Below are 22,871 nucleotides of genomic sequence, written 5' to 3'. Positions count from 1 at the left end.
GAAGATCATGCAAAAGAAATCAAAGACCTCAATCTCAGTGGAACAACTATGCCTACACAACGCAGCCTTGGTCTGAATTGGGAAACTGCGACTGACACATTTACGTTTAAAGTATCAGTCAGCGACAAACCATTCACACGCCGTGGTGTCCTGTCCATAATCAACAGTCTCTTCGATCCTCTTGGTTTTGTGGCTCCTGTCACTATACAGGGAGGTTTTACTCCGAGAGCTAACCATTGAAGGAATAGACTGGGATGAACCACTGTCACAAGAGAAAGCGGTGAGTGGGAAACATGGAGACATTCGTTGAAAGACTTGCAAAACCTTCACATTCCTCGTCCTTACACACCCAACTCTCATTCAGAAGCAAGTCACAAAGAAATCTGTGTTTTCTCTGATGCATCGACAAAAGCCATCGGAGCTGTAGCCTATCTCAGGGCAGTAGGTGGAGATGGACAGATCAGCATTGGCTTCATCTTAGGAAAAGCAAAATTGACGCCAAAAACCAGCCTACCATACCCGATTAGAACTTTGTGCAGCAGTCTTAGCAGTGGAGGTAGCAGAACTCATTGTTCAAGAGATTGACTTCAAACCGGATGCTATTACCTTCTACTGTGATAGCAAAATTGTACTCGGCTACATCTATAACGAAACTAAACGTTTCTCGTCTATGTCCATAACAGAGTACAGAGAATCAGACAATTTTCAGAACCAAAGCAGTGGCGATACATACCCACAGAGCACAACCCTGCTGACATTGCTTCCAGGTCCATCCATGCATCTCAACTCGTGAAATCTAACTGGTTTACAGGTCCGGCATTCCTGCATAAGCCACATGAAGATGACGTCATTATGACAGACAACTTTGCGCTTGTGGACCCATATTCAGATACAGAAATCAGGCCAATTGTGACAGCTTGTATCACAGGAATGAAGGATAAACAACTCACCTCGGACAGATTTCAGAGATTCTCCTCTTGGAAATCATTACAAAGAGCCATTGCATCGCTCATCCATGTAGCTTGCTCTTTTAGATCCTCCAATGAATCCAACACATGCAGCGGTTGGCACCTTTGTTCACAAGCACACACTGTAAGTGAGCTGTTAAAAGCTAAGAATGTGATAATCCGCTCTGTGCAAAAGGAGTCGTTCAGCAAGGACATAGAAACACTCTCTAAGGGAGGAAACATAAGCAGCAAAGTTCCACTCTCAAAACTGAATCCTTTCTTAGATGAAGATGGCCTACTCCGAGTCGGAGGCAGATTAAAACTTGCAGATGTAAGCTACCCTGAAAAAAACCCAGTCATCTTACCTGGCAAGCATCACGTTTCTGCGTTACTCATAAGGCACTACCATGAACGTGTGGAGCACCAAGGCCGCATATTCACAGAGGGGGCCATTCGTGCTGCTGGATTATGGCTTATTGGAGGCAAGAGATGCATAAGCAGTATTCTTCATGCATGTGTAACCTGCCGTAAACTTCGTGGTAAACTAGAAATGCAGAAAATGTCAGACTTGCCACCAGAACGACTTAGTGTGTCACCACCCTTTACTTACACTGGCTTAGATGTCTTTGGCCCTTGGACTGTGGTAGCTCGCCGCACAAGAGGAGGTCAAGCTCTCAGTAACGCTGGGCAGTGCTTTTACCTGCATGAGCACCCGTGCGGTTCACATTGAAGTCATTATGTCTATGGACTCTTCAAGTTGTATCAATGCACTGCAGGTTTTTCGCGATCCGTGGCCCTGCAAAACAACTGCAATCTGACTGTGGAACCAACTTCATTGGTGCTTCCAACGAGCTTGAATTCCACAAAGTAGTTCAAGAAACAAAGGTGCAAAGATACATCAATAACGAAGGATGCACATGGGCTTTCAACCCACCACACTCCTCCCATATGGGAGGTGCATGGGAGAGAATGATTGGTCTGGCTCAGAATTCTTGACTCAATGCTGATGCGGAAGGACACTCTAACCTCTCTGATGAAGTGCTTAGTACACTTATGGCGGAAGTGACAGCAATTATCAACAGTAGACCTCTAGTACCTGTTTCTATGGATGCAGAATCACCCCTGGTACTTACCCCAGCGATGCTCTTAACACAAAAAGCAGGTTCTCCACCTCCGACAGGAAACTTCTCCGAAAAGGACATCTACAAACGCCAATGGCGGCAAGTACAGAGCCTAGCCAACCAATTCTGGTGTCGCTGGAAACAGGAATATCTGCAAACCCTGCAAGTTCGTCACAAATGGCAGGAGCCATACCCAAACATCCAGGAAGGTGACATAGTACTACTAAAGGACAATCAAGTAGCCCGAAATGAATGGCCCATGGCACTTGTCACAAGTGTTTTCCCTGGTCAAGATGGAAAGGTTCGGAAGGTTGAACTTAAGGTGACTAAAGAAGGGTCCAGCAAAACTTTCCTGAGGCCTATATCTGAAGTCATTCTCCTGCTTGGAAAATAAGAAAACAGTTTAAACAGTTGGTTATAGATGACATCTTTATAGATGTCAGGCGGGGAGTGTTATGTTCTTTGGATTAAGTGTTTTCGGTTTCTTACTGGGGACTCTAATTTTGAAAATTACCTGACTAAGCAAGGGAGCAGCCATTTTTGGTTCAGTTTGCTCAACTCTCTCAGACTGTAAGCTCCATGTGACTGCTGCTTCAGTTTTCTTTAATGTTCATGCCTTCGAAAGCATTGTCAGTAAGTAATTTTTGTAAAATGTGTAAATTGAGGATATTTTCTTTATTTTCTATGCTATATTGGTAATAATTAAGTGTTTTATACACCAATTGCTTAACTGGTAACTCTGCTCTGTTAGCCTGTATATTGTGTATATATTTTACATTCTGTTTACTAAAAGTACTTTATTTGTGTATTGTTTTTGATAGTTTCACTCTCCTTTGAAGCATATTGGAGTAAACATCAGGAGTTTTTCGAAAACTACACCCTGACTCCAGTCTTTATTTGAAGGGAGTTTGGCTTGCTGCTAAATTGTGTTCATACATATGGAAACACACAAGGAGAGCAGTATACTAGTTCATGCATTCATGACCTCTAGACTGGACTATTGTAATGCACTGTTAGGTGGTTGTCCTGCATCTTCAATAAACAAGCTACAGATAGTCCAAAATGCAGCGGCTAGAGTCCTTACCAGGTCAAGAAAATATGATCATATTACCCCAATTTTACAGTCTCTGCACTGGCTACCTATTAAGTTCCGGATCAATTACAAAATATTATTACTTGCCTATAAGGCACTAAATGGTTTATCTCCTGCGTACCTAACTAGTCTTCTACCACGCTACAATCCAACCCGCTCCCTAAGGTCACAAAATTCTGGACTTTTGGTAGTACCTAGGATAGCAAAGTCCACTAAAGGAGGTAGAGCTTTTTCACATTTGGCACCCAAACTCTGGAATAGCCTTCCTGATAACGTTCGGGGTTCAGACACACTATCTCTGTTTAAATCTAGATTAAAGACACATCTCTTTAGCCAAGCATTCACATAATGCATCTTATAATCTTGTACTGCATTTATATCTGATCAAATGTACATTATAATTCTTTAGATTGGGTTGAACAAATCATTTTTGCTTGAATAGAACAGCAGGTACGCTAATTATGTCTCTATCTGTTTCTCTGATTCTGCCACGGGATTAACATCCCGTAACTAGGAATTACTGAAGCGTCAGTCTGGATCCAACCCTTAAAAAGATCCGAGAGGACCAAACACCTGAGAAGAGATGATGGCAACACCTCAGAGGACCACAGAGGATGCCAACCCTCAGACAACACATAATTACCAAGTTAAGTCTGTCATAACTTAAATATATTGGGTTTCTTCTGTGTGTATGTGTATATGTATGTATATATATGTGCATGTGTGCGTATGTGTATGCATATATATATATATAGTAGAAACTTAATTTCCTGTAAAGCTGCTGTGCAACGATTGTATCGTAAAAAGCGCTATACAAATAAACTTGAACTGAATTGAATTGAATTAACTGTGACAAAAATGTCATTTTTATTGCTTTCTATTTCTGTTTCTGGGTAGCTCGTGCACTGTAAATCTCATCGCTCCAAAATCCTGCTCCACATAACTGTACATACAGTGTGTGAAATAACTTCTTATTGGCTGTGATCTTGTCGCATTGCGCAGCAGTTTAACATTCAGCGTGGAAGACAAATTGTGTGTCACTGAAAACTTGTCATATCATGCCTAGTTAGGACATGGAGTAAGACTTTCTCCTCTGTGTTGTTAAATTAAGGCAGCACCTGTTCAGTATGACCAATGATTTTTTAATGGTCTGCACCTGTCAAAACCTCAGCACATCCTTAGATGGCCTTTGTGAAGAAATGAAACTAATGGAATGAAACTTTCCCATTACAAAAAAATATTTTGTGCTGTCATGGTACTAAATGAATACCATAGTTTTCCGATGGCACATTTTTGGTCCATTTTTTTTGAGTCATACATAAGAGCGGGAATGGTAAAGTATTGAACTTACTTCTAACGATATTGATTACTTCTAACGATTCCGGTTCCTTAATGGTTGCATTAAAGGGATACTCCACCCCAAAATGAAAATTTTGTCATTAATCACTTACCCCCATGTCATTCCAAACCCTTAAAAGCTTCATTCGTCTTCGGAACACAATTTAAGATATTTTGGGTGAAAACCAGGAGGCTTGTGACTGTCCCATTGACTGCATAGTAAATTGCACTGTCAAGGTCCATAAAAGTATGAAAGATGTCGTCAAAACAGTCCATCTGCCATTAGACGTGCAATCTGAATTTTATGATGCGACGAGAACACTTTTTGTGCGCAAAAAAAAAAAAAAAAATATCGATTTTATGCACTAGCAGGACTTTTTTCGATTTTATTATGACGCAGGACGTAAACGCCGTGACACACACACACACACACACACACAAAACCAAACAGGAAAATAACGCTACAAAACAACACTACAAAAACAAAAGAGCTAAACAAAACAGAAAATTATAGCACAATAAAAACAAACAAAATGGAAAAACAACAGACAAAAAAACCCCCTAAAAAAAACTAAAAAATGGACTGCTTCAAAAAAACTATCCAAACAAAACAGAACAACAACCCAGCAGAACAAAAACAAAACAACAAAGCAATTCAAAACAGAAAAACACACAACAAAATTTCATTTTGAGACATTATTCAATATGTCTTCTTTTGTGTTCTGTAGAAGAAGGACAGTCGTACAGGTTTGGAGCGATATGAAGGTGAATAAATGATGAGAGAATTTTTATTTTTGGCTGAACTCTCCCTTTCAGTATTGTCTTGATGGATTGGGCGTGGCTGTAAACAGGATGTAATTACATCTTTTCCACTGGTCATCGTGGCTTGCAACATGTTAATTTGAACCTTGGTGAAATGTTTGGCTGCATAACTCTGCATGAATATGGAGAGTCATGTATAGCTCCTAGTGACAGCTGCTCTCCCGGCGGTGGGCATGGAGTCGTGTTCCTTCTGTTTGCCCTGTTTATAAGTGTAAACACCAGAAGGGCCAGGACTGAAGTGGAGCCAGAAGCACATCACACTCACTCCCCTGCAGGCAACTAGAAAAACAAAATCAATTAGCAAACACGCTGAGAGAACAGCCAGTGTCTCCTGACGGCGCTGAGACAGGATCCTTCTGCAATGTGCCATCGCACACAAACAGATAAGTTCTCCTGAATTATTATTATTTTTAATGACTATTTCACTTCCTTTTATGTAAAGCACTTTGAATTACCATTGTGTATGAAATGTGCTATATAAATAAACTTGCCTTGCCTTGCCTTGCCTTGAATCCTGTGCATGGATGAAGTAGGACTGTGTGCTCTTAGTGCACTTCAAAAGCACAAGTATATTTCTCCTAATGTATAGGGACGGATGCTTTTGTCAGAGCGGCGCTGGTTAAATAGAAGCTCTTGTGACGGCAGACCGACAGGCTGCTAAATGAATGGCAAGCATTAGAGTGGGGCTGGAGTGGCTGGAAAGCCTCATGTTCAATGTTCCTGAAAGCAAGCAGGCACAATCATCAAAGCCCTCTGGATGCACACTTACGCCGGGACACTGAGGACTGAAAATCTGAAATGCTCCTCACAAGTGGACACACACGTACGCACTCGACACACAATCTTCTCTTCATGTTTATGAGTCACTCTCATAGAAGCGCACACACAAAAGCCTTTTGAAAACGCAATAGTCTGAAATATTAAAACTTTGCTCGGGAAAATGTCACAGGGGTACGCTGCTGTATTATTTCAAACAAAATGGTGAAATGAATGGTTGAAAAAGAAAATAAAGGCAGATAATGATATTTCATCACTCATTTGGACTCAAAGAATCAGCATGCAACAATTATGCAACAAAGTTTATAGGCTTTCAAGGTTTCAGAGAAGCATAAGGTAAGTTAATTTAATGCTGCTCTATACTAAATAATGGAACGGTTTGTTCTGGTTTTAAATGGTCAAGCAGAGTTTCAAGAGTGACTAATCACTCACAATCACGTCATAATACAGATTGGATAATAACACCACAGGCACATCAGGACAGGAAAAAAAAAAAAAAAGTATAATGCGATATTTGACATTTAAATCTTATTGAGGGGAAAAAAGATTTTTAACTCTTTCCTCATCAGCATTTTAAAAAAAGTTGCCAGTCACTGCCAGCGTTTTTGGATAATTTTTACAAAAATTCAAGGACACTAGAATATTTTGTTGTATGAATATGTGAATGTGCAATATGTCAAAAGAAAGAACAGAGCCAATGCTTTTATACAACAACAAAACCCTGGTTTATTCTATATTCATGCATTATTTTATTTTTTTTTTTTAATAAACATTTGAATGTGGGTGGGTTTCATAAAAAAAAAAAACATTTTGAAGAAAAAAATAGAAAAACATAAGCTGAAAAATCTTTTTTTTTTTTTTATGAAACCCACCCACATTCAAATGTTTATTAAAAAAATAAATAAATAAAATAATGCATGAATATAGAATAAACCAGGGTTTTGTTGTTTTTTTGTCAGAGACTCTGAATCAGATTCAGAACAATGATCAAAACAGATGGAGTTGATGGCTTCCATCAACACCCAAAAGCTTGCACAGTCCTATAGCACTTCCTGGATTGACATTTCATTTGGTAACATCAGACCGATTTGATTTTATATGCCGTTTCATTTTTGATGATTGCATTATTTTGAATATGCATCTGCTTACATATGCAATCGCTTGTTTCTGCTTCTTCTTCACCTATGTTTGATCCAGACAATGATTACTCATTCAGAAGATGTGTAATAGCACCTCCTACCGTATAACAATGAAACACAGAAATACGGAAAATTCTGTCAGTGGCGGGGAAAGAGTTAACCGTATAAGGTGTAGTTGCAGCATCTACCACAAGGGTCTAATAGTGTCATGCCATCCAAAGCTAAAAAGATCAGAAATCCTGGAGTGGATTGATTATGAAACGTTCATGCATGGACATTTCTGTCGCCCCACTATATCAAACTGCTGATGTTCAACACAACAACAATCTTTGTTTTGCCCTATTGCTTAAATATGCCTCTGTGACCCACCTGGTATTAGATATGACACTTAAATACAAGCATTATGGCATTGCCATGACAGAACATACTGTACTGGATATTTTATTCTATTAATTTTTCATTTGAATCATAATTTCATTCATGCCTAAGTGTGAACTGAAAGTTATGTTTCTGACACTTAATTGCATGTTAATTGTATTAAATGAATTAAATGTATTATAGTTCAAATTAAATGTATTATACAACCCAAATTCCGGAAATGTTGGGATGTTTTTTTAAATTTGAATTAAATGAAAACTAAAAGACTTTCAAATCACACGAGCCAATATTCCATTCACAACAGAACATAGAACATGTTTAAACAGAGAAATCTTACACTTTTATCCACTAAATGAGCTCATTTCAAATTTTATGCCTGCTACAGGTCTCAAAAGAGCTGGCACGGGGGCAACAAAGGGCTGAAAAAGCAAGCAATTTTGAAAAGATTCAGCTGGGAGAACATCTAGGAACTAATTAAGTTAATTGACATCAGGTCTGTAACATGATTAGCTATAATAGGGATGTCTTAGAGAGGCAGAGTCTCTCAGAAGTAAAGATGGGCAGAGGCTCTCCAATCTGTGAAAGAGTGCATAAAAAGATTGTGGAATACTTTAAAAACAACGTTCCTTAACATCGAATTGCAACGGCTTTGCAAACTCATCATCTACAGTGCATAACATCATCAAAAGATTCAGAGAAACTGGAGAAATCTCTGTGCGTAAGGGACAAGGCTGAAGACCTTTGTTGGATGCCCATGGTCTTCGGGCCCTCAGATGACACTGCATCACTCATCGGCATGATTCTGTCATTGACATTACTAAATGGGCCCAGGAATACTTCCAGAAACCACTTTCGGTAAACACAATCTGCTGTGCCATCTGCAGAGGCCAACTAAAGCTCTATCATGCAAAAAGGAAGCCATATGTGAACATGATCCAGAAGCGTCGTTCTGTCCTGTGGGCCAAGGCTCAATTAAAATGGACTGCTTCAAAGTGGAAAAGTGTTCTGTGGTCAGACGAGTCCAAATTTGACATTCTTGTTCATGGACGCCATGTCCTCCGGGCTAAAGAGGAGGGAGACCTTCCAGCGTGTTATCAGCGTTCAGTTCAAAAGCCAGCATCTCTGATGGTATGGGGGTGCATAAGTGCATACGGTATGGGCAGCTTGAATGCTGAAAGGTATATAAAGGTTTCAGAGCAACATATGCTCCCCTCCAGACAACATGTATTTCAGCAGGACAATGCAAATCCACATACTGCAGCTATTACAACAGCATGGCTTCATAGTAGAAGAGTCCGGGTGCTGAATTGGCCTGCCTGCAGTCCAGATCTTTCACCTATAGAGAACATTTGGACATTTCTCAGTTTAAACATTTATGTTATCTATGTTCTATTATGAATAAAATATTGCCTCATGTTATTTGAAGTTCTTTTAGTTTTCATTTTATTCAAATTTAAAAAACGTCACAACATTTACGGAATTCGGGTTGTAATTACAAATTATATTAAATGCAATAATGTGAACTTTAGAGCGCTTTTTCCTTAAGTATATTTTATATGTAATTTCATAATTACTTCTATTGCCTATGAAATATGGTTAAAGTGCTCTGACAAATGTACTGACAAATATTTACGGTAAACTAAAATATACTTTAATGTCATTTCTATTAAACTTGTATGTCAAGCATTTAATAACTGTATATTTGTTATTGCACATTTGTAATCATTAAGTTGAAGTTTAGTACATTTAAAATATATTAACTTTGAAAGTAATATCGTATAAAACTACAGTGAAATTATTAGTATTTTAGTCATCATATCAGCTGTACTTCTTTAAAGCTAAACTAAAGATTATTAAAACATAATTGAATTGAATTGAATTATTAAAACATGATTTACAATGTACTTTACAGTAAAACTTTAAATCTGACATTATTACAAAGTGCACTCTTTAAAAGCATACTCAAGTTTAAGAACCATAGTACATTTTATACTGCATTATAAATTATATTTATTTATTATTTAGTATACTTTAAGTGCACTTAAATGGCCTTTTATTTCATTAATATTATATTATCTTTTTTATATACTTTTAAGACTTGAAGTACATTACAAGTACACATTTAAAACAATTAAGAGTACGTCTTTTTAAGGGCATAATTTATATCTAAACTATAATAAACTATTATATCTAAACATATTTATTGTTTGTGAAATGCAACTCTTTCAGGTATACTGCGTATCTCTTTAGATGCACCTTCTCTGCAGTGTAAAGACAATGCCATGGTACCATGTCCAAAAACATGGTAATACTGTGGTACCCTTTAGTATTTTGTTGTTAGTGTAATAAATCATCCAGCATTTTCCTCTAGCATCCAAATGTCTCCACAATAACAAGCTACACACAGTTCAAATAAACTTGGTCCAAACAGACTGCTGAGCTCCCAGTGTGGGAATCTGGGTTCCTCTGATTTCTGCTTACAATGCACAAAAACTGTCTTCTTTATGATATATTGCCTAGGAGAAGGACCAAGGCTGCCCATTCATTTTATTCCCAACCTGTTCCACAAACCATCCATAAAATATAGGTTGGGAATGAGACACTAAATATAACTTTCTCTATAGATATAGCTGTTGCGAAGTTCCCAAAGCTGGAGAGAAGAGAACTGGCTTATGTAAGCAGTGGTCCCCTTTGAAAACAATAATCAGTTTAATGCTGTAACTACAGTGTGTTATGTTCAATTATGTACATTTTCATCACAACTAAACTATAGATATTGTCCTGTTGAGACTTGTGTTGAAATCTGTATTTCTATGATGAGATACAGGTAGAGCGGAAAAGTTAAGCCGAACATCACTTTTCCAATCTGCAAGCTATGCAGAAAAACAACATGCCGGGTTTCAAAGTTGGATAACTATTTGCATTTTAAGCAGATATCAGAACAGAATTACAGAATTTTACCTGGACATCCAAATGAAATGAATTGAAATCATTTTAAATGAAATCATTTGAAATGTTTTCTCAATTTAAATAAAATGAAAACTAAAATCACTTCAAAATCACATGAGCCAATATTTTATTCACAATAGAACATAGAGAACATAACAAATGTTTAAACTGAGAAATTGTACAATTTTATGCACAAAATGAGCTCATTTCAAATGTGATGCCTGCTGCAGGTCTCAAAATAGTTGGGATGGTGGCATGTTTATCATGGTGTAGCATCTCCTCTTTTCACAGTGCCTTCCAAAACATGCAAGCTGCCCATACCGTATGCACTTATGCACCCCCATACCATCAGAGATGCTGGCTTTTGAACTGAACGCTGATAACACGCTGGGAGGTCTCCCTCCTCTTTTGCCCGGAGGACATGGCGTCCGTGATTTCCAACAAGAATGCCAAATTTGGACTCGTCTGACCATAGAACACTTTTCCACTTTGAAATAGTCCATTTTAAATGAGCCTTGTCCTACAGGACACAATGGCGCTTCTGGACCATGTTCACATATGGCTTCCTTTTTCCTTTCCTTTAATAGAGCTTTAGTTGGCATCTGCAGATGGCACGGCAGATTGTGTTTACCGACAGTGGTTTCTGGAAGTATTCCTGGGCCCATTTATTAATGTCAATGACAGAATCATGCCGATGAGTGATGCAGTGTCGTCTGAGGGCCCGAAGACCACAGGCATCCAACAAAGGTCTTCAGCCTTGTCCCTTAAGCACAGAGATTTCTCCAGTTTCTCTGAATCTTTTGATGATGGTATGCACTGTAGATGATGAGTTTGCAAATTTGATGTTAAGGAACGTTGTTTTTAAAAATATTCCACAATCTTTTTATGCACTCTTTCACAGATTGGAGAGCCTCTGCCCATCTTTACTTCTGAAAGACTCTGCCTCTCAAAGACATCCCTTTAATAGCTAATCATGTTACAGACCTGATGTCAATTAACTTAATTAGTTGCTAGATGTACTCCCAGCTGAATCTTTTCAAAATGTATTGCTTTTTCAGCCCTTTGTTGCCCCCGTGCCAACTTTTTTGAGACCTGTAGCAGTCATCAAATTCGAAATGAGCTCATTTAGCGGATAAAAGTGTAAGATTTCTCCATTTAAACATTTGTTAAGTTCTCTATGTTCCATTGTGAATTAAATATTGACTCATGTGATTTGAAAGTCTTTTAGTTTCATTTTATTCAAATTTTAAAAAACGTCCCAACATTTCTGGAATTTGGGTTGTAGTATTTTCTTGCAATTGTACTCCAACAATCTTTTTAAGACTTCAACTTCAAAAAATCGTTTCAGTACTGATTTTCAATACACTTCCTTTTTATTACTTCCAGTACTAAAAAAGGCACAAATAAAGCATTGTATCTTAAGTCCACACTTAATTCACACTTAGCTGCAGCAAATGTTTACATTTAAATTAATTTAACATGAGAAAAAAAATGGTGGTGAAACAATTTTCAACCAGAAATTGAACAGAAATAATTACATAGAAATAATTACAATATATTTATATATTCAACTTAGCATTCATTTTTGGAGTAGAAAGACTGAAATAGTATTTTAAAACCTAATACAATAATCTTTTCTTTATTTACAATTTTTTGTAACCGCTTTAAGACACACATGCAGTTTCAGGTTAGAGATATTAAACAAAACCAAAGCTCTGCATCTTTAAACCAGTCTAAGTAGCAGGGATGCAGTAAATAAGCTAATCAAGACAGAGTACGTTTTAGAAACTTTGCTGGGATAGCAGCTATTTTCTCCCCCTTTTCGACTTTATGTAATGTATGTAATGTATTCCGCATTATGCAAATGTACGAATGACTAACCTTAATCATCACAGGCATGAACCAGATATAAGAGCTACAGACAGCAGACAGACAGTGTGTAAAGAGAAAAAATTATCGCAGTACCTCAGATTTCAAAACAATAAAAGACTAAAAGACAAAATCACAGTCCTAAACTGCACTGAAATGAGAGCACAATGCATGAAGGAGTGTGTGCTGTTAGATTTATGTGGATTATGTGGAAGGTGAATGAGATTTAATTTCACAGCTTGATGGTTTGGCAGATAATCCATAAAGAGTTCCTATAAAATCAGGCACCACATCACTAATGGTCCATTCACTAAGTTAATACTGGGGAGCGTTTGTCCTCATCCCTTAGAGATTGAAGTTTGAAGGTGCTTTTATATGTTTGAAAAATGAAAGAATATTAATTAATTAATTTATTTTTTGGAAGAAAAAAAATATTTATTCATTTATATATTTATGAAAAAAAATAAATAAAAAGGAGTATATTTTGCAAGAAAATACCATCTGATTCTGTCTACTTAAAAATGTTTGATTTAATGTGCTATTTGCCATTTCTTTGTGAAATTTACAAGCAATTTCTGAGTGAAAATCATTTCAAAGTAAAATATTTATATTTTTTTTTTTCCCCCAGTGTAAACTGCAGAAATCTTCAGTAATTGTGATTTGATTATTCACAACCTCTCTTTCCCGCAAGGAATCCCCTGTATTTCTTGGTAAAAGCCCCTTGTACAGCATTTCTGAGAAACTCTCCCTTTGGAGTTCTCTGGCTACACAATGAAGAAGCATAAAACCATGAATCATCGCTCCGTGGTGCTGTACTCGTTTCTCAAGGCGAAAGACAAAAAACACCCACCAGAGGAAGAAGACGTACATCTTATATTTAAAAATAAAAAATATATTTAAAAAAAAAAAAAAAGATTCAAATGGATACATTTGATTGTTACATATCCATATCACATTTGAAAGCTCTACACTGTAAAAAAAAAGAACATAAAATTAAGATTGATGCGTATTCAAAATTAAAAAAATTCAAAAGTACTTCAAATTCAGTCTACTTCAAAATTACATTTAATTCAATGTGTCACTTATTTTTTCTTTGTAATTATGAAATTTACTAGCAATTTCCGAGTGAAAACTGTTTCTACACCTTTTGTGTGTGTGTGTGTGTGTCTGTTTCAAATGCTTAAATTTTGCATAGCCTTTTTTTTTTTTTTTTTACTGGAAACACTTTAGTTTAGGGACCCATTCTCACTATTAGCTATAGTTACTTATTAGCATGCATATTACTAGCATATCGGCTGTTTATTAATAGTTATAAAGCACACATTAATGCCTAAAACTACTAATAAGCAGCAAATTAGGAGTTTATTGAGGCAAAGGTGATAGTTAATAGTGAAAATCATTTCCGAAGCTGAAGTGTGACCTTTTACTTGAATAAATTTGCATAAAAATAATATTATCAGCATGATAAACTGAGTAAAACATTCATTTAAAACTTTGATAAGATCATGTCTTATAATTTGGTTATAATTTAACAGCAGCAGCAGCACTCGAGCTGCATTAGCTCCACAAGTGTGTGTAAAACCTGATGATCATGTTCTCCAGCATGATTTGAGACGGATCCAAAAATATCTTGATGCAGAATCATCAGTACTTCTTATTCATCATAACATTTCTATGTTTTACATTTTTCAAATCCTTAAAACGCTCTTTATTTCCAGGTTTAGACACTATTTTGAATCCCTAGACATCTGGACTCCACTTTACAGTATATCTATATGTCTAATTAAACAAGTACAAAGAGCATGTAATGCACAATATAATATCCTCTACTGTAGTCTTTACAGCATCTCTGACTCACTGTCATATAATGAAAGCGCTCTTTACTGCCTACCTGTCCTTTTTCTCCTTTGTTTGGTTTGCAGAGAAAATATCACCATCAAAGCGCCCATCTTGCCCCTCTCGCCCTCAATCTCAGTGGTTCACAAGCGGTTTCAGAGTTCTCCTGGAACAACTGTGGCTCTCCTCAAGTGTACTTTGAGTCCTGCTTTATTCTTCACTCGCAGACATGAAGATCTCAAGGATTTCTCCAGCCGTCTCACCAGTTTTGATTCTGATCTCAACCAGTGCCTCCAAGCTGCTCCACTTTGGCACAGTTGAAGAGCAGTTTAATTAAGCTCCCTGCGTTCTTGCCGTACGTTCAGCTGCCGTGCCCCCACTCTTTCAACAGATACTTCTTCGCAGGAAACGAGGGAGGGAGCGGCGAGAGGAGGAGGAGGAGGAGGGGAAAAGGGCACAGTGTGAAGTGAGCACTGTTGCTGCCCGAGAATGACCGAGCGGCGTTTGTCGACTCTGACTTGTGTTCGCTGACTGCTTTTAATTCAAGTGCACCAATCACGCCGGAGCCGGCGCTCATTAAAACGACGGAGATTAATGCATAATAATACGTCTACTTCAAACCAGCAGTTCTCAACAGCGCACACCCTTCATTTAAACTGATATTTCTCCTGTGAAAAATGCAAAAAAGCTCTTTTAAAGTACCAGTGTGGTGACTAGAAAATTGGTGGGCTGCTGAAAAAAACTGAAGTGACTTCTCCGGAAAAACATATTAATCGTGTTTTTTGGAGATTGCGGTATGTAAACAACAATTTGATCTTAATCAGACAGGCGTATTGGCATAGTAATTGCTATCCTGCAATCGCAAGAGGTGTAATTTAAGAGCAGTGTGCATCTGAGAGTCCACTTAATCATGAATCCAGGAGGAGGCAGTGACACATGGGGTTTTCTCAGAAAGTAACACCGTGTGAAGTTAACGCTGACTTCCATGGAAACTCAACCAGGGGCTGGAGGACAGAAAGAAAGGCTCTTGAGCATCAAGAAAATACATTATGAGACGCATGGGAATATGTTTTTCAACTGGCAAGTCTCTCTTCTTAAAGCTACTGATTAGCAAAAGCAGGCAGAAATGATTGCCCATGAATGTGTGGGTGTGCAAATTGCAAACGTAAAGAGCCTTCGCTTTGAGACACGGTTCAAGCTGTTTCCTACTCATTCTCGCAGTTGACAGATGACAGCTAATTTCTGACAAAAGGAAATGTGCTACGTACATTTGAATCGCTCAAACATTACTCATTTCCTTTTCTGCAAAGTACTTTGACATTTCATATCCGCTGGGATATGTTTTTTTTGGTGTTTCTCAACTGGTGTTGCTTTAGGATGTAGATTTATGAATGAGATTTGAACACTGGACATCAAGTGGTGACCAAACCAGAACAATTTTTTTTTTAAGTATACACATAAAAAAATAAATGTAAAAAAATATAATGGTTATTAAGATTATTATGGTTATTATGCATATCGTAAAAAATAACTAAATAAATAAATGCATAAATAAGCAAAAATAAACTAATAAAAATGTATTATGTATGTAGCAAATCAGCTCAAAAGGGAAATGTGTATAAATAATTACAATTAATTATTATTAATTACAATTATTTATATCGGCTGACAGTAATAACTGTAGCAGAATTAAATTGCCATCAACTGATCTGTTCATCCAGGAACATTCAGTGTAAGTTCATATCAACTCTAAGAAAGGATATTTCTGTGGCCACAGAAAATACTTTCCTATTAATGCATTAGAGCATTTAGCGATGGTCAAAATCGTAAAGAGACATTCATTTACAAGGCAGAACCAGAAACTCATGTAATTTGTGCACACAACTTTTATTAACTAAACACTATCACGCATAACTTATCTAAACAAACAAACAAACTAGGAGTGACCCCGAATAGTCGACGATTCAATTCAAGGAGCCTGATTCGACTCCCAATCTCACATTCGAATATTCGCGGGGTGTTATGATCATGCCATTTTGGCTATATGGGGTGCTCAATGTCTGATTTTGCATAGAACTACCAGTTTTCTCCCAATAAGTTAATATACAGCCTATTATGATAATGCTGTAAATAAGAATCTGAAAAGAAAAAAGCTTTAAATAAATATTTTAACGTGCGTGAATTAATCCAACCACCCCTATTATAGATTTAAGTTTCACTTTCCATAATCCGTGACTGACAGAGGAGCATCTTGGCGGCAAGGATTTAAAACTTTAACAAGACTCAAACTGACGCAAAGTGAAAGACTGGATTTTTTTTCGATCAGGCAGGATACAAGTGATTTCAAAACATTTCAGCTGGTTTATATATATCGTGTATATTAGTTATCTCGTATAAGATGCATTTGACTGAGTCGCTGCAGTAAAGTACTTCATTGTACGGTGATTATATCTTCAGCGCACAGGACAAACAACTATGCAGAATATTAATGACTATGACTGGGACTGTCATATACACATAACATTATAATGAGAACACTATTATAATAAAACGCTGTGAATTTTTAGAGTTTAGTTCCAGTGTTTTTGTTGCGTGAAGAACGCATCCACAAAAGGAGCCACGCAGACACGTTCATGCATCGGGGCGTTTTGTGCAGATAGCCTATAAGATGTTATATTAACGTTATGTTGTATAAATAATGAAGTGTATTCTATATAAGATAAATGAGTTAAATTCCATTGATTAAAAACCTGCTATCATATGCTTCATTCTACTGGTCATTCAGCGCGCGCAGCTCAAAACAGAAATGCAGAACATTAATAACTGTCATATACATAACGTTATAATGAGAGCACTATTGTAAAAAAACGTCAGTGAATTCTTAGGGTTTCACTGACGTTTAATGTTAACTATCTTTTTATCAAAACATAAAACATTATTCACTCCGTTTGTATCTGCGAGGCATCCGTTACACATTTTCCCTGTGTATTAACATTAGTAATTATGACTGTCGAATGTCTGACTTGATTCTTGGTAATGTATTTCGCCCCCAAACATATGATTTGACTATCAGTCGACTATCAGCAAGATTCGAAAATTCCGATTCGACTATGAAAATCCTTAGTCGGGGACACCCCTAAAACAAACGAATAAACATACACTCACGCGTGCATACAAAGGGGGAGCTAAAATGGATGAATGAAGCCAATAGAGAAACCAGAGAATGCAGTCATGGAAAGAGTCAGTTAACCACCTGAGTAAAGCCATCAGCGCCCTTTATAACGGGGTCTATAACTTATACTATACCTCTGTTTAGTTTAGTTAAATGTACGATACTTGCATTGCCTTGGTCGTTGACCGAGTGTCCAGATGCAGTCTTGGATGAAAGTTCTGATGGTTTGAAGGTTTGGTGGTGTTGGAGTTCTTCAAGTTCTTCCGGGTTTGAAGGGTGATGAACTCCAAAAGATGTTATTCTGGCTTGGTGGTAATATGTTGCATAGGTATCAACATATAATATACACTCGCAATTAGATCATCCGGAGACGAATTGATAGAGACCAAACATGATACAAGTGAGGTGATATTAACTAGTGATCTATCATAAGCATGCATAAAACAGGATACAATACACAAGAACAGTAATAATATACACAATGACCTGAAGGATATGCGTGTTCATTCAAAGAAAGGTTTTTCTATGAATTAATTTGAGAAGAGTCCATTTTATGTGTAGCGTCTGCTTAGGCTCATTGATGGTTGATTACACTTTATGTTTTAAGAGACCCTTTTAGCCTTTTGACATTTGCATATAAATTACAGACCTGACCCCACCGTTTACATTTATATGGGTGCTAAAATTTAAATGGCTTTCCACCACTATCAAAAAGATGCTAAACAGATTGCCTCTCTGGTCTCCCTATCAAACTTCAAACACATTCCAAAGAGGAGTGAATGACCCCCGTGCCAGGCACCAACGGCCTGACTAGACCAGTGGTCTCCACAATTTCAACACACACACACATAAACACATTTTCTTTATTTAGGACATAATTAAGCAGTTATAAATATATCTGGTATGTGCATGTGTTGTATGTATGTTCCCCTATTATATTAACCTAGTTAATATAACTGTAACCTAACTCTTTACCTGTATTAGTTAGACTCTAAACGTCTATATTCAAGTGTATCAGTGTATCTCTACTTTAATATCTTCTAGAGGTTTCTTTCTTGGTATCAAAATGATCTTCCTTTTATTCCTCAAACAATGATGTACACTATGTGATCGTGAAATACATCATACAATTTTTACTATGCTTTGAAGTAAAACTGCACCAACTCTCCAGACCAGACAAAGAAAGTTTCTCCTGCTCAAAATTCATGCCTCTGATTGGCCACTCCACCCAAGAGGTGGGTGCGGCTATGAACTATCAAAAGTTCTGAACTCAGACTAATCGTAGCTCAAAAAACCTTTCTTCTTGAGACAGACACTACCAAGACTCTTCAAAAACTCTCCTCAAGTTTTACCTTCAAGTGACTTTGTGGACTCGCTGTGGACTTTCCTTTCTTCAGAAGAACCTGAGGAAAACTGCACTCCTAAAGAACTCATCAAGAACCTCTGTTGTCTATCGCATCAGGACTCTTGTTCAGCAACAAAGCCAATGCAAGTAACCGTTTACAACTATTTAGATGCGTGTTTAAGGTGTTAAAAACCCCTTTTTATGGTGATTTTTGATTCTCATTAGGTTGTGGTTAATTGATGTGAAATACTGCCATTCTTTGTTCTTCTCTCTCTCTTTCCTTCATTCTGTATATTTATGTTTTGCTTAATTTAGTGTATATTAGCTATAGTTTCATTTATTAAATCCCTTATATTCACAATTGATTGTCTCTGTGTTCTGCTCACAATTCGAAGTCACTGAATGTTGATCCTTGCTACATGCTAAACTATTGCTAGTACTGCATAAAGTAGGAAAGTTATTCTTCCTTGGCCAGGAAAATAACCTTCCCTAGAATTGATAAATGATTATATTGTTTGCTCGGTGGACGGACAGATCAAATAATTGTAATATTGATTCTGCTACAGTTAATTCTAAGATCTAATCTAAATAATAATTATTAATTATAACCAGTTATAATTAATTATAAATATTTCCCTTTCAAGCTAATTTGCTACATATGGGCATTATGTGTCTTTCCTAAGGGAAAACGAAGTGAGTGTTGCTCTGCATTTGCATTCCTTTGAGCAATAAAACTAGTGTTATCAGATTGGTTTGCCATGGAACCAGGGGCCTGGAGTCATTCACAGACATACTGGCACCCAGTATGTGTACTGGGTGAGGGGTCTGTGACTATTCGTTAAATCTAATGGAAAATTGTGTGTCTGATTGGTCCAAATGCTACATGTATTTTGCATATTGTAAAAAAAAAAAAATGTATATATATATATATATATATATATATATATATATATAAACTTAAACATTTATTTATTAATGTATTTATATTGGATATTGAGTGGGGAAAATAATTATTTGATCCCCTGCTGATTTTGTAAGTTTGCCCACTTAAAAAGGGTTTATCATTATTATGGTAGGTTTATTTTAACTGATAGAGACAGAATATCAAACAAAAAATCCAGAAAAAAACAGCATATAAATGTTAAAAAAAGATTTACATTTTAGTAAGTCAAATAAGTATTTGATCCCCAAGCAAAACATGACTTAGTACTTGGTGCAGAAACCCTTGTTGGCAATCACAGAGGTCAGATGTTTCTTGTAGCTGGTCACCAGGTTTGCACACATCTCTGGAGGGATTTTGGTCCACTCCTCTTTATGGATCCTCTCTAAATCATTAAGGTTTCTTAACTGTCTCTTGGAAACTCGAAGTTTCAGCTCCCTCCACCGATTTTCTATGGGATTAAGGTCTGGAGACTGGCTAGGCCACTGCATGACCTTAATGTGCTTCTTCTTGAGCCACTCTTGAGCCTTTGTTGCCTTGGCGGTATGTTTCGGGTCACTGTCATGCTGGAAGACCCATCCATGACCCATCTTCAGTGTTCTGGCTGAGGTTCTCATCCAAGATTTTCCAGTATATGGCCCTGTCCATTTGCCCCTCAATGTGGTAAAGTCGTCCTGTACCCTTAGCAGAAAAACAGCCCCAAAGCATAATGTTTCCACCTCCGTGCTTGACTGTACAGTGTAAAGAGATTGCTGTAAATTTTACAGTAACTTACTGGCAGCTGGATGCCAGTAAATTACTGTAAAAATGGGTACAGTATGATTACTGTATTGTCATTTACAGTATCAGTACTGTAGAGTTTATTTTCATTTAGTTTAAACATTTTGTACCTGTAAAAAACAATCCAATTGCCTTACAGCACTGTAATCCATGATTTTTACCACCTCAACCCCATAAAAATCACAATAACGCATGAGAATTAGTTCTGATAATATTCTTTAATTGTTGAACATTTTCTTTTTAAAAGTACAAATTACAAATCTTGACCTCTAGCATGCACTAGCTGAGAAAAGGGCATCACCACAGTCCCCTGGGCAAAACATACACATACTGAAAAACACAACAGGCCTTACAAAAAATAAAGTAAATAAAATCAAATAATACAGTAAAAATTTGTTTGTGTTGTTGTGTTAAATTTCAGTAATTTTGCCAGTCAAAGTTGAAAAGCACTCTGATGAGAAACAGCAGGAGGAGATTCAGGCTGATATTTTTTCTTTGCACCCTCTTTCCAGAATTCCATCTGATCTGTGACTTTCAGTGCATTTGGTGCCACAAAGGTTGATTGTGTGAATCTGCAAGCACAAGAAAAATAAAAAAAACATTTTTTTCAAAGCAGTGTTTACAGAATTTGCCTCAACTGTCAAACTTGGTGCTGTATACACTTTGACATTAATAAAAATGTTACATACTACATCTAAACGCACCTACAAGGAAGGCACATAATTAGTTGATAATCCATCACATTCAAATTATTAAAGCTCCATTGTTTACAATGTATTCTCAATCAGTAGAGCAAAGTGCTAGAATACCAAACTAATGCGTTTGATTCCAGGGGCAGTGCTAGAGTGAGTGGATATCTGGGGTTTAGCCCAGAGATACACAGGATACACTTCAAATAAAATAGGCTTTGCTGAAAAGTTTCATTGGCTAAGTGGATAAATTTTTTTTTCTTTAAGTATAATTAATTATAATTTGCATTTACAAATTTAATAAATAATATTATGAAATTAATGTTTTAAATATAAAATTTAGAACACAGAAATATGAAATGACAAAAAAAAAAATAATAATAAAAAATAGAATGATACTTTTAAAAATGATACTAAAATTACCAGTAGGTGGCAGCAAACCACTACCTTAATGACTGAGTCATCATTTATTCAATTAATTCGTTCAAAACTGCCAATTCATTCATTCAGGAAGGCTCCTGAATCGCTGACTCAAGGTGTTCAAAAAAGGTCAATTCATTCAGTAATGAAACACTGCTGAGTGCAGAGATGCACAACATGGCTTTGTTTAGAACAGTTTTCATGGAATATAGCAAAAAGAAAATATTTTCTCTACGATTTAAATCACTTAATATTAACTTCTTATTGAATTTTGTTGCCCTGACACTAAGTTTGCCACAGACCATGCTAAATGCTAACCAATCTGTTCATATAATCATTCTAAATGCGCATGTGTGTCCTAGAAAGTCTGCTCAAATAATAGGCCTACAATGATAAAAAACAACTATATTTGTTGCTATACAGAAACAATAATCTCATTTTGACAGATGGTGAGATCGGTATTATGAATTTATAGGCTACAGTAAATTTAAGATACCTGAAGCAGCTGCATTTTGCTGTTTAAAGGGCTAGTTCAACCAAAAATGAAATTCTGTCATTACTCACCCTCATGTTGTTCCAAAACTGTAAGACCTTCGTTCACCTTTGGAACACAAATGAAGATATTTTTGATGAAACCCGAGAACTTTCTGGCCCTGCATAGACAGCAACACAACTGAAATGTTCTCAGACCCAGAAACGTAGCAAGGACATCGGTAAAATAGTCCATGTGACACAGTGGTTCAACCGTACTGATATGAAGCTACAAGAATACTTTTTCCAATTTTGGTCTCATCTGACCACAGCACATTCTCCCAAGCCTTCTCTGAATCATTTAGATGTTCATTGGCAAACTTCAGACGGGCCTGTACATGTGACTTCTTGAGCAGGGGGACCTTGCGGGCGCTGCAGGATTTCAATCCATTGCGGTGTCGTGTGTTACCAATGTTTTGCTTGGTGATTGTGGTCCCAATTGCCTTGAGGTCATTAACAAGCTCCTTCTGTGTAGCTCTGGGCTGATCCCTCACCTTTCTCATGATCATCCTTACCCCATGAGGCAAAATCTTGCACGGAGCTCCAGACCAAGGCCGACTGATGGTTGTTTTGTATTTCTTCCATTTCCGAATAATCGCACCAAGCTTCTTGCTGATGGTCTTGTAGCCCATTCCAGCCTTGTTCAGGTCTACAGTCTTCCTGCTGGTTGGTAGGGGATCAAATACTTATTTGACTTACTAAAATGTAAATCTTTTTTTAACATT

The 22,871-nt window shown here is 37.0% G+C and overlaps 1 protein-coding gene across 4 annotated transcripts in view; it reads right to left on the bottom strand.

Annotated features, from left to right (window-relative positions):
- Positions 1-22,871, bottom strand: part of kcnip4a (potassium voltage-gated channel interacting protein 4a) — a 215,073-nt gene that overhangs the window by 81,460 nt on the left and 110,742 nt on the right. Inside the window, exon 1 of one of the 4 annotated variants that reach the window (XM_058781420.1) lies at positions 14,325-15,585. The exons of the other annotated variants lie outside the window; for them this stretch is intronic. Coding sequence (XP_058637403.1) covers positions 14,325-14,382 — 58 coding nt within the window. The 5' untranslated portion in view covers positions 14,383-15,585. Of the gene's footprint in view, positions 1-14,324; positions 15,586-22,871 lie in introns of those variants that run through there. 4 annotated transcript variants of the gene reach the window in all.

Source organism: Onychostoma macrolepis, chromosome 07, assembly GCF_012432095.1.
Source record: "Onychostoma macrolepis isolate SWU-2019 chromosome 07, ASM1243209v1, whole genome shotgun sequence".
Classification (NCBI taxonomy): domain Eukaryota; kingdom Metazoa; phylum Chordata; class Actinopteri; order Cypriniformes; family Cyprinidae; genus Onychostoma; species Onychostoma macrolepis.
Note: the sequence above shows the minus strand (reverse complement) of the source record. Positions and strands in the feature narration are given on the sequence as shown.